At 39.7% G+C, this 12770-nt stretch overlaps 1 protein-coding gene across 1 annotated transcript in view; it reads left to right on the forward strand.

The window, feature by feature from the left end:
• The first annotated feature begins 8049 nt into the window (after nucleotides 1-8049).
• mrpl23 (mitochondrial ribosomal protein L23) overlaps nucleotides 8050-12770 on the forward strand; it is a 36995-nt gene continuing 32274 nt past the window's right edge. The window contains exons 1-2 of the mRNA XM_059335426.1: nucleotides 8050-8169; nucleotides 10266-10388. Of these exons, the coding sequence (XP_059191409.1) occupies nucleotides 8150-8169; nucleotides 10266-10388 (143 nt within the window). The 5' untranslated portion in view covers nucleotides 8050-8149. The remainder of the gene's footprint in view (nucleotides 8170-10265; nucleotides 10389-12770) is intronic.

Genomic DNA, 12770 nt, shown 5'->3' on the forward strand with positions numbered 1-12770 from the left:
TGATCAGGTGGCGTTTCATATATTAATGGACATCAAAGAGTGATGTTTGTAACGGATTTAGATATCACAAGTACGATCTTGGAAGGGGGTTAATCATGCCACGTGGGTTTAGTTTAACTGGCTGCATCTAATAGGCTTATTAATCAAACTCACCAGGAGGTTAATAAGACATTTTCAGTTATTCATAATTATTCAGCTTGTCCCAGGAATCAGAGAAATTAGTTGGTTTTGAAGATATGATTGGCATGAACAGACTTGTTCTCATGAAGAAGTTAAAATGGATTTGAGACACTTTAGCTCAGTTTATAAACGAAGATGGACCACCTGTCATTCGGCAAACATCCCTGCTGAAACTCCAGTGCTCTCTGTTGTAGCTCACCATGTCCAAATATCCATAACTATAACCAATTAACTATAACCACGTTTGTCATTTTAGGTTTATTTACTCCAAATATATATACTCTTAAATTTAGATAACTCACCTCTTTTGAGTACTGATTAACTCTTCACTGACCTCTCTATTTGTGTCACACTGGTTTCTAAAAACAATCAGATACATATAAAACTGTACTGACAATATTGTATCATAACATTGGACATATCTCATAAAAAAGATGCTGAAATTGAAAGGTAACTGAGTTGTGGGAATAATATAATATGTTGCAGTGTAACCACATTTTCCAGACATGACATTTAAATAAGCTTGCCTACAGCAACTATCAGGAACTTTATATTTGGTGTTGATTTTGGTGGCCCAAGTACAAAAGCAGTAGTGTTACCATGAGCATCATCATCTGTCACACAGATATTGAGGTATTTCATTAATAAAATAGACAAATTATATACTTGTCTAGAAGGATTCAGGATCGGTTTTTGTTCCTTTCCAATCCCACAATTCTCTCCATCTGTTGAATGAGCAAAAAAGATGGACTAATGATTTTCTCTTTGCTTTTTTTTCCTTTGATCCATACTTTTCTTTCCTTTTTTGCTGATTGTGCCCCAGTATCTAAAATTATTAGTTTATTTAAAAGGGGACAGTGCAATTTCATAAAACACATGATTATACATGGTTAAAAAAGCCAGAGTTAGCCAGAAGGCTAGTTTTCATCTGTAGTCCCCTGGCCATGATGTAAAAAAGCAGAGAATTACGAAACAAAAAACAAACAAACAAACAAAAAAAAAAAAAAGAAAAAAAAAACGTACAATATACAAAATACATATACAAACACTTACGATACGAAACCATCAACCATTATCAACCATTAGCACAAAATATAACGTCAAAATTCAAATCCTCAGAAGAAAATCTCCTCCTGCTTGCTTTAAAGGTCCAACATACTACTCACTGCAAAACTTTGACTGTAAAAATGTATACAACAACTCTTCTTTTCATGCACTGTAAATTTAATCAGATTTTGTAGGGAATCAAACCAAAGACAGACACAAAGTAATAGGTAAATAACTATTAAATATTAGATAATAACTATATAGAAATAGCCAATCTTCTAATTCATGGTCTCATTTGCTTATGTAGGTCACAAAGAGGCATCAGTATTAAATTTACACAGTTTCATAACCGGTAGTGGCTTCAGATAAAAAAAATCTTCAATTCATCACATTGTAAGTGAGACACATTAGCCATAATGTGCAGCACTAGTTTAGCCAAAGTGCTGACCTACATAAAGAATCTAAAAAAAACTTGTAGGAAAGAATAATTTACATTTAAGAGAATTACATACAATAATCTGTGCTGTGATCAATATGTATATCAAAATATATTCACAATTTTGTGCTGTGTTGCTCATGTGGAGTGCAGACGACATTTGAGGGCAGGAATGTTGTTTATGAGTACTTCAAGGGTAGCGGGGGTGGTGTGATTGGTCGAAGGTGGCATTTGGACTGTCAACATCCATTGTGTCTGGAGTTATAATGTCATCGTAGTATGGATGGACTACTGTTTGACAATAAATGTGCTGAGTCAAAGTCCACGAATGTGGATGTACAATAAAAAGCAATGCTCAACTCTTCGCTCTCACAGAAGCATAACCCCTGTCATAACTTTCTGAAACCTAAACTGTCTACAAATCACTTTAATCCAGTGTCACTATCCATTTATTTCAACACAGTTCTTACTGTAACATGGTCATGGCTCTATTGGTATCCAACAACATCTTTATCGGACCCAAAAATAAGACAAGAGGAATCATGGCTTGAACAATGTAGTTATGTTTGTAGGTTAAGGTCTCTTCCGCGGAGCGGTGCACAAGATATCCCCGGAGTGTCGGCTGACATACCTTGAAGATCAGTTGCCCCTGTCCTCGTTTATGCATGTCAGCCCCCCCCCCCCAGCCTCCGATCCATCACATAACTCTGGCAGGGGCAGGGACATTGGATAAGGCTGTGGGAACCTGTGTGAGCACTCTACCTAATCGCCCCCAACTCAACTGCAGTCGATTTCAAAATCTCTGGAAATCACTGCGTGATCGTGTGTGACTTTGTGGCGATTTAGAGCTCAACTTTCAGGCAAGAATGAGACAGATGATTCTGTTATTACTTAGTTTGCTTTGAAGGAAACTACTGTTTCTGTTTGTACACCAACTAGTCTGAGAATAAAAGACAAAGAAGCTTTACAGTCTGTTAGTGTATCAGGTGTTGTCATGTGATCAATGAAAGAAGATACAGAGCACAGAGCATCTTTGATGACGTATTTATACAGCTTTATGCCTCAGTCTGTTTCAGATGTAGATATGAATAAGCGTTTGAATGCTTTTATTCAGACCTCTGAAATTCAAGTTCAATATGGGCCTTGTGGCAGCCAGGCTCCTGGGTCAGAGGTCAGGCTTATGACATCAACGGAACATCCAGGGGGGAGGGTCTAAATTTACACGCCATCCAGATTGCCCCCGACTCCATCCCTCGCGGCTATTAATAGGCAGAGGACTGCTGCGTGGCATGCACCCGCTCCCTCTTAGAGTGTGAACATGGGACATGAAAAAACAGAGGAATCTGACCTGAACTGGCCACTACCTCTGACCACTCATTTAGTGTTGATGGAAAAGGGACAAGGGTTTAATTAGGTGTGGGGAGGAGCAACTAATGGTTTATATTTTGTGTTTCCAGTGGACCAGTGCTTCATTCAGGCTACAGAAAGTCCAAAGTTGCAATTATTGAAAACTTCTTAAAATGAATTAGTTCAGCCTGTTAGCATGCCAATATTGGGTAAGTAGTATTATACATAAAGTGCTGCTAAAGCTGGTGGGAATGTCATTAGATTTTCTGGAAGACCTACTTAATAAAACCCAAATAATTGAACAATTGGTCCAGTGTTTAGGATTTAGGCTGATCTGCTGGCAGAAATGGAATGCAGTTAGTTAGTCACTGTTGCTAGGTCAGACGAAAAGAAACTTGGTGTGGTTTAGCCAAGTCAACAGCAAGGACTACTTTTCCTGTTGTTATACTAGATGTCATGTAAATCAAACTAAATAACACAAAAAGTTACTTTGGGGCTGCATGTAGCTTTGCAGAGATAATATAAAAAGGAGCGTTAGATTTGATCTTTTCTGGCTATCAATGTCATCTTAAAAATATGTCAACATCCAACCTATCTGTCGTTTTCCAAATCTCTTTAACATTACCACACAAATAAGGAGGAAGCAAACCTGGCTGATGCTGATGATCTGACATTAAGCTAACTCCTCTTGATGTATCTAGCTATACATAGGTAGTTAGTCAGGTAGCATTTGGTAGCCCAGAACGGACAAACCAAGGCCACCGTACGTTCTATACATGCTTGGAAAGGGAGGGGTGAGCGGAGTGATATTCAGTTTGTTGTGATGTGTAATGTCACTGCTCAGTGCCACTAAATCCGAACTTACACACTGAACCAGATCATCATCACCTTATTATTGTTTTGTCTGAGAACCACCAAAAATGTGTGCAAATCCATCTACTAGACATTGATATTTAATGGAGCATTGCAGCATCAAAACTCTGACCAGCTGTTGGTGGAAGATGAAAAATCAGGGGTCTTGTTCATTGAACCCGATAGATAACAAGCCACTAAGGTCGTGTGAATTTAGTATCTATGAAACATCTGCTACAGATTGTCAACGGGGGATGAAAATGGTTTTATAAACAACTCCTGCCAAAAATGATAATTGGCTCCCATGAGACAGTTCTGCCTCATCCCTGACTGTGGTACATAACACACATATCATACTGTAGCCCAAGCCTACTGTATAAGCCGTGCCTGTGACCGCAGACGTTAACAGGCCACTGTTAAAATCAGATTTGGACTCACTCTAATTGCTTCCTCTGTCTCTGATCATGTTCAGGTACCTGCTCTCCCTCCACCTCTGTAGCTCTACAGTGCTGCTGCTGCTGTTGATACAATCTTTGTTTTTGCACATAAAGTATTCTATAAAAACTCAGCTTATCATTATGACAACTATTTAGGGAAATTATTCAAGACATCACTTTGGTCCATTCTTCATGGATGGATGAAGTGGCTTCACAAGGAAACACTTTAAACAGTCCCGTTACATGCAAAAATATTCACTTCAACTGACAAACTTTTCCATCTTCACGTCTGGATCTTCAATTTACCGTTTCCCTTTTTTCTTCTCTAGGATATTCAATACCGACAACTTCTCCTCCGGCTGCCTGAGAGTCGGAGGGGGAAAGTTTCCATGCGGCCCCAGTGCCCGTTCTTGGCGGGACAATCCCGCTCTAGACCGAACTGTTTCCGTCTATCCACCTCTGCTGTTAGAGCACTCCCTCCTCCTCCTCCCTTACTTTCTCCCTTTTTCTACTGTGACACAAACAGCCACTTTCCACTGCCCCAGACCTGAACCTTCATTCCAATTCTTTAACTCTCTTTCTCTCTCTCTCTCTCTCTCTCTCTCTCTCTCTCTCTCTCTCTCACACACACACACACACACACACACACACACACACAGACACACACACAAAAGTGGTGCAAGTTACATCTCACTTAGTTGGTTGGAAGTATGCTGAGAGCCAAGTATCTGAACTATAATGAATAACAATTGATTGCTGATGGAACTCAAAATTAACATTAGATGTCCAACCAAGTATTATGTAAGTTATGTGTGCATATACATTTGTGTGTGAGAGGCTTTGTTTGCATGTGTATGACTGCGTGTCACACATTAAGTAAGGCCAGACAGTTAAGTGGCCAAACCATTTATCAGAATATGACTTCTGCAAAACCGAACCAAAGAAAAGAAAAACACAAAGAGCAAATTTAAAAAGAAATCTCACAGGCTTTTGCCCTGGTCATTTGAAAAGCAATAAAACCTCATCAATTGGGTTCATATTCTTATGGAAACCAGTGAAATTAGATAATGTAGTTAACTTTTATTTTCCATCAAAGAGCCCAACTGTGTGCATTTACAAACAGGCTTGAATCGCATCTATAAATGGCAGACTTGGATAACAGTGTGAGACCGGACTTTTGGCTGAAGGTTGCTCTGGTTCATGTTGCTGGCCCCCTCCACTCCCCTTAGACCTGGCCTGGTCTGCACTGGCTAGAGCATTGCTAAACATTGGCAACCTGACCGAGGTAATGAGTGCAGCTACTGCTACTGCACCCAAATCAAGCTCCAGGTCTGGGGCCAAGGTAAGGGTCATAAAAACATGGAAATCAACCTTTCTCACATAACACACATAGACAGATAAATGTATATAAATGATGGCTAATCCACTGTACACTGAAATACAGTGATAATTCTTCTTCTAATGTTTGACTGTAAATGTTTGAATGTATAATGTTTAGAGATTTTACAGCACTTTTACATGCACAAAACACATTTATGTAGTCAGAGCCATATTTACCAGCTATTAGGCTCTTATCAAGCCACCTGTGATCCCCAACTTAGTTTACTTATAAATGAATGCTAATTTATTTAAGAATGTTTTCCATGTATGCATCATAGCACCTGGAATATTTCACTTGTGAATAATCTTGTGACCTTCAAGACAGGTAAATATGCAGGAGCTTGGGTGCCCCAGTGGCCCTGGGGTTTAGTGTTGACTATTAGCCACAACATTGCCACTTCACATCCGGTCAGGCTTGTTGAGGGTTGTTCCCTACATTGCTCTTGTTATATTTTGTCATGTCTCAACTGTCAACTGTAATACCTGCACAAAATGCCTGGAAAATGCAGCAAGGTTTTGAGGTCTTGATGAACATGGATGTGTTCCATTTTTGGTTTATGCCCCTAATTTTGAACCATTCGGAGTATTTCTTCCAGCTGGAACTGAAAAATAGCAGGGTTTCCTTGACCTTAAGTGCTAACCATAACAACAGCAATGGGCGTGTCATATTCTACAGGTTGGAAAGAATTGATGGAGAAGCCAACAATGGAGGAATTGTGAAAAAAGATCATCATCTCAATTATTACTGTATTAAAGAAAGAAAAAGGATATTTCTGGCAGATTCAGGTTGTTTAACCAGCAACCATTAAGTCATGGACCACTACTCTAATGTCATGCTTAATGATGATACAATATAACAGGAACAGCTTGACTATTATGGTTTATACTCCCTCTATGTTGAATCATTAAGTTAAAGGAATTCATTCATTCATTCATTATCCTTAACCGCTTATCTGCACTCGGTTTGCGGGGGCTGGAGCCGATCCCAGCTGACATTGGGTGAGAGGCGGGGTAGACCCTGGACAGGTCGCCAGACTATCACAGGGCTGACTCATAGAAACAGACAACCACACTCTCATTCACATCTACGGGCAATTTAGACTCATCAATTAAACCTAAGAGCCGGAGTACCCGGTGAGAACCCACGCTGACACGGGGAGAACATGCAAACTCCACACAGAAGAGCTGCAGGCGGGAGGCGACCTTAACCCTCACACTGATATAGTGTGATAAATACCTGTTCCAACTGGTAAACATTACAACAACTCTATGATAATCAAATGCCTACCCCCCCATACACACACACACACACACACACACACACACACACACACACACACACACACACTCTATGGCATCTTAACTGATGGAAACTTCCCTCCCTGGCATACTGTGGGCTGTCAGTGTGGTCTGTTTCCTGCCAGGTCTGAACCGGCTCAGCCAGGGACTCATGTTCCACTCAGGGGGCCTTCAATCTACCCCTGCTGCAGGAACATCGTAGTGGCTGTGAGGTCGACACTGGGACAAAGGGTCTTTGTGAGAGATGGGACAAGGTCTCCCTCTGCTGCTGTCTCATCATATGTGCCCTGAGAAAATACTCACAACAGTAACATTCCCAAATAGGAAACCAATTCTTAAAAAGAATATGAACTCTGCCGTTACTAGTGCAAATGAAAAACATGTAATAACCAGAAAATGACCGCACTTTGGGGATTTTAATGATTGGATTTTTGCATTCTGAGGCACTAATACAGTTTTCCTATCTAAATGACTATTTGTGTATATCCATGTTCGATCTTACTTTAATGAACATACACAGGATGTGAGCATGTATGCATTTTTTTCATGTGACATTTGAAAAAAAATAATAGTGATATAGTTTGTGTGTGCATATGTATAATACATTTTTTTCCTGTGTCTCATGCAGCAAGATTGCATTACATTTCAGAAATAGATTATGATCTGTTCATCAAACAAATAAACTCAAAATACTTTGACCAATTTTGACTAACTGCGGAGGAATTGATAGGGTTGGGAAACATTCAGCAAATTAGAATAATAAGAAAATAGCATCCTCAACTCTTGGTGCTTTTGCCCCATTGTCTTTCGACTTAGTTCTCAATCTAGTAATTGGTTTCAGATGTTATAAATTAAAGACTCAATTTCAAAGACTCTAAGCTATTTATAAGACTGCTATCTTATAGTTAAGATTTGTTAAGATTTCATATGATAGGAAATAGCTTCTCAACATCCTTAAGATCGGTTTTATGATATCCAGGCTCCAGAGGGCCATTAATAAATTCATGCTACAGGCAAATTTCATTCAAGGGCATTGGGTACGTTCACTGCGCATGCGCCTGAAAGTGTCACCGGAAGTACATCCATGCACATGTAGCAACGTTTGACAACCTTGAAGAGACTACACAACAGCTGCCTGGCACCTCATATATCAGTACAAACCGTTACAGTGATGCCAGTAACACGAGTACTGTAAGTGTCGAGTTTTCTCTTCCTAATTTACACGCGTAAATACGCGAAAGGACGCCCCAGCTAGATATTATAGACCTATGTCAGTCCGCTTTTCTGGCAGTGTGTTGAGCTAGCAGACCCAGCTAACGTTAGCATGTCTCAGTTTTCCAGCTGCCCTGTATGTCTGAATTCAGCTTTGGGTTCAAGTCTTATTCATTTATGTTACGTATTGTCAGTGCACTTGAATCAGTTATGTATGCGCGCAGTGTAAATCTTAAATAACATGGACGTGTCGAGCATTAGCCACCTATGCTAAAAACAAACTGCCGTCAACATGCAGCTAGAGTCGTGGTACAGTAACTTGCTGGGTTACCATGACACCCAAGTCGCTGTAATGGTCTTGAGAATGTAAAGTAGCACACTAGTAACTCACCTGTGTGTGATCACCTCTATATGTCTGCCCTGAGACAGTCTGGCAACCTGTCCAGGTGTACTCCGTCTCTCGCCTGATGTCATCTCGGGCTGGCTCAAGCCCCCAGCGACCCGAGTTATAATAAACGGTTAAAGATAATGCATGAATATATTATTGATCAACTCACCTGTGTCTATACTTTAATGCTGTGAATGCTGTCAATTAATGTTATTTTAATCCACTTAGTCATGTTTTACTTCAACATTATTTGATTTCACACGAAAAATAGATGTCTGGTTTGATAATATTTTTCTATGTCAACATTTTGTCAAAAGTTTTGTTATACTTGGGAAATTATATAAAATTGTTCTTACGGGCCAACACAGGGTTAAAGAATTATTCCAGTGTATTATGACTTTTTTTTAGTTACTACTATCATTTCTATTGTTAATGATCACATTGTACCCTTGTCATTGACCACTGAACCCAACATCGTGATTTTAAAAGCCCCCTGTGCCAGCCCTTACTCCAGACAATTGTGCTACTATAATGCATTAGGTTGGTGGTTTGTGGTTTGGGTCTGGTGGTTGATTAACACTTATTTTTGTGGATTGGTCCTCATAATGTGTAGCGTGGGTGCATACTAAAACATCCTTACCTTCACATCACTAATAGGGAGGAAACACCATGTGAATGGGTGAGGATTGTCTGTAAATGACCTCCAAAGTGTGAAAGATAAAAATAGTAATGATTACCCCAAATTTATGCAAGTAAGAATTATAAATTAAATAATAAAACAATAACAACAACAGCATCATTGTCTATCACAATGCTTCACTGTGGATTTTGTAATATGCAAATTTGGTTGAGATTGCCAGACCTTATTGCTCACTTCTGGGAAGACGGCAGCATAGCTATAGTGAGGTATGACAGGGCAACAAGCAAGATGTTAGATAGTCCAACAGGTTAAAAACTGGTAAACAGTGGAACCACATTATTTAAACCGCTTCATTTGGAGGTCAAATTCAAAGTAGGTGTATCTGTAATTCAGACAGGTTTATGTATTTCTCCTCTGGTCAGAAATGGATCAGCATCTTTGTATTGTCTAAAAAGAAACTCTTAGTAACAAAACATAAGGAAATACATGGTGTTTCATTTGTGTGGCTTCCAAAACATTTTCAAACTTGCCATTTTGTGCCATTTTCAAGTGAGCTGGGTGCTTGCCTAAAGAGATATTAAAGGGTTCCAGCTGATTTAATGGAAAGCTCTGCTAAAACCCTATGCAGACTTCCTGCCCAGCACTAAACAGCAGACAGACAATGTTTTTGACTAGCTGGTGAACATAGTGGAGCATTTAGCAGCTAAATAGCCAAATAGTTACTTACCATACGTCATTCCATACATCACATCAAGGCGCAGCGTGTGGTTTGTGTGATCTGGATGGCAAACCACAAACAGTGATCACATCCTGTGGGTTTTCATTACACAGCTCCCTTTTGAAACAGATATTTAAAAAAAATCTCTGCTTTTATTAGCTTTAGACAACAATCGGCTATAGCAAAGGAAACTAAAATTGCACCACACAATTCTACATGATTACTTGTACAGCTCTGACATCTTCTCAGTTGTTAACGTGATTGTAGTAAATACTACAGGATGTCTGGGAATGATGCTGTAGATGATAAGAGTTTGCCTCTCTCCTCAGATACCCTCTCTACCAGTTGGGAAACCCCCAGCTGAGGATCTTTAGACCCAACTGGCTCCTGACCCTAGTGAGGCCGGGAAAAGAGCAGCCTCCTGACACTGTCCAGTTTCGCATCCCATTGGCGTAAGTCTTTGCTTACAGATCTTCCATGTCTTTGTGCAACGCTGCATTAAATTAAATACAAAAGCTGCACTTTTTTTGTTATGTAATCCCATATTATTTAGTAGATGAAAATCACCATTATCAGCTACGTCATGAATTTTCAATTTAAGGTTTTTCAGGCCAAATTTAGCAAGTATCTCTTAGCATCGATCGAAGCATTCATTATTATAACTGATTCCAAAAAGGTTGGGATGTTGTCTATGTAAATAACATAATATAATAATTTCCTAATTCCTTTTTGACATATATTCAATTAAAATCTGTACAAAGACAATACATATTTAATGTTCAAACTGTTTTTTGTAAATATACTCTTGGTTCTGAATTTGATGCATTCTGTTTTTAGTTACATTTTACTTAACTTGTCCCAACGTTTTTGGAATAGGGGTTGTATTTATTACAAATCTAAAATCTGATCTGATGCACCTGATCTTTTTTATGTTTATGGACAATTCATTTTCAGTTAATTTAATTTGAACCATACCATGCATACCCCTGTACATCTATTTCTCTGAAACTTCTACTGCTCACAATCACAGCGCCTCATAGTTTGAACCTTTAAAATTGTTCCAAAGCTGAATTTGTAGACTTGCATCTATTCAAAGTCCAAACAGCTTACTTGCACATATTTGTCTTCTTAGTAGTTGTCTTCTTAAAGTACAAGCTGCTTACCTTCAGAGCCGCATTTTAGGGCGAGTATGGATTCAGCACCACGTTTTCAGCAGTTTGGATAATAATAATCACAAAGGGCTAACCTGAACCTTGAGGATTGAGTAACTATACCAACTCTTATAGCAAAATTTACAGTGCCTCTTAAGAATAAAAACTATGGTCTATATATTTTACTATCATAAGACTGCAAAATCAGTGATTTTATTTGGCATCAGCATTTAAATTAGGGTATAACATTTGTTATACCAAAAAGTAGTTTATTGTCATTCAGAACTATTATAAAATAAACGTGTTTCATGCTTAAAGCTGAAATCATTTATTTTTACTGGCACTGTCGTAGCACGAAAACACATTAGTAGCAGGTGGGTATCTTGGCCACCAGGTGGCGTGAGAGCCTCATGAACAGAAATCGCTGGCTCAGTCCTCAACTGTATAGGCAGCTCTACCCAACTTATGGTTGTCTTAGCAGTGATGACTTGTGTAAGGCTGACATGGGCAGCAAGGGAGGGGGTGAGGTCAAAAGTGCTTTTTTTTGGCGGTGAAATGGATGTACAGTCCATGATGTAGACAGTGAGACGTCAAACATTAGTCATCTAGGGGAACCAATATTAATATCCTTAGAGAAAATAAAGCGAAATGTTCTTGATCATTCTCCAAAACTTGTGCCAAACGGGATTTACTATATGTTATAACACTTTACTGTCTCCTATTTTTTCATACTGTATATATGTTGATTTTTGACTTATGACTTGTCAATTTGGTGGGTTAGGAAAAGTATTTTGTCATAAAACGCAACAGGAGGTCCTAACCAGTCAGCACTTAGTAGTGATGAGCTGATTTTGACTACCTCTGCGAGCCAAGGTCACTGAGGTTAGCAGTGCTCCTCAGGCGATGAGAGGGCCAGAGCCCACACTGGGGAGAAAAATTGAAGTTTGAGGCAGATCATCTTTGTGTCTCTGGTGGGGTTTAGACCATAATCTGTTCATCCAGGTGCCTGGCCTCCCACTCTGATTCTTGCCTCTTCTCTGCCAAACTCCTAGGGTGCTTATGTAATTGTGTGTGTGTGTGTGTGTGTGTCTGTGTGCGCGCATGTCAGTGTGGGTTAGTCAGTTTTGGAAAATGGTGTGTGCCTTTGTGTATATATGCACAAAAGTGGGTAAGTGCAGGGTGCGTGTGTGTTTATAAGGGTGTGTAAGGGTTTTTTCCTTGTAGTCTTTGATGCCTGGGAGAGGTGCATGGCTGATTGATATGCTGCTGGGGCCTCGGTGTATGCTTGAAACACTGTTATTTTTTACTTTTCATACACACAGTGTAGTAAATGGACACACATGGAGAGGCAGTGACACAAACCAAATATCATTCCCACCCCCAGCTTATCGATGAGTCTGAGTCATTACGCCAGTGAAAGCTGTTGTAGTTATGACTCTCGAGGGTAGGCGGTGTTGGCGTGGGTAAGTTGTAGTGCAGAGCAGCTGTTAATGAAACGTGGTAATGATTGCGTTCCCAGGGCAATAACACAAGGTGGCCTTTATCTCATTGACACCTGGGCGCTGGATATCTATGGTTGTCTGTCTTGTTCTCCCACGCTTTTTTCTTGTTTTCTTGCTTGTTTGCGATACCACTCACTTGCTATCAGCTGCGCATGTCTTTTCCCGTCCCACCCTGGGCTCT

The sequence above is a fragment of the Centropristis striata genome, chromosome 6, assembly GCF_030273125.1.
Source record: "Centropristis striata isolate RG_2023a ecotype Rhode Island chromosome 6, C.striata_1.0, whole genome shotgun sequence".
NCBI lineage: Eukaryota > Metazoa > Chordata > Actinopteri > Perciformes > Serranidae > Centropristis > Centropristis striata.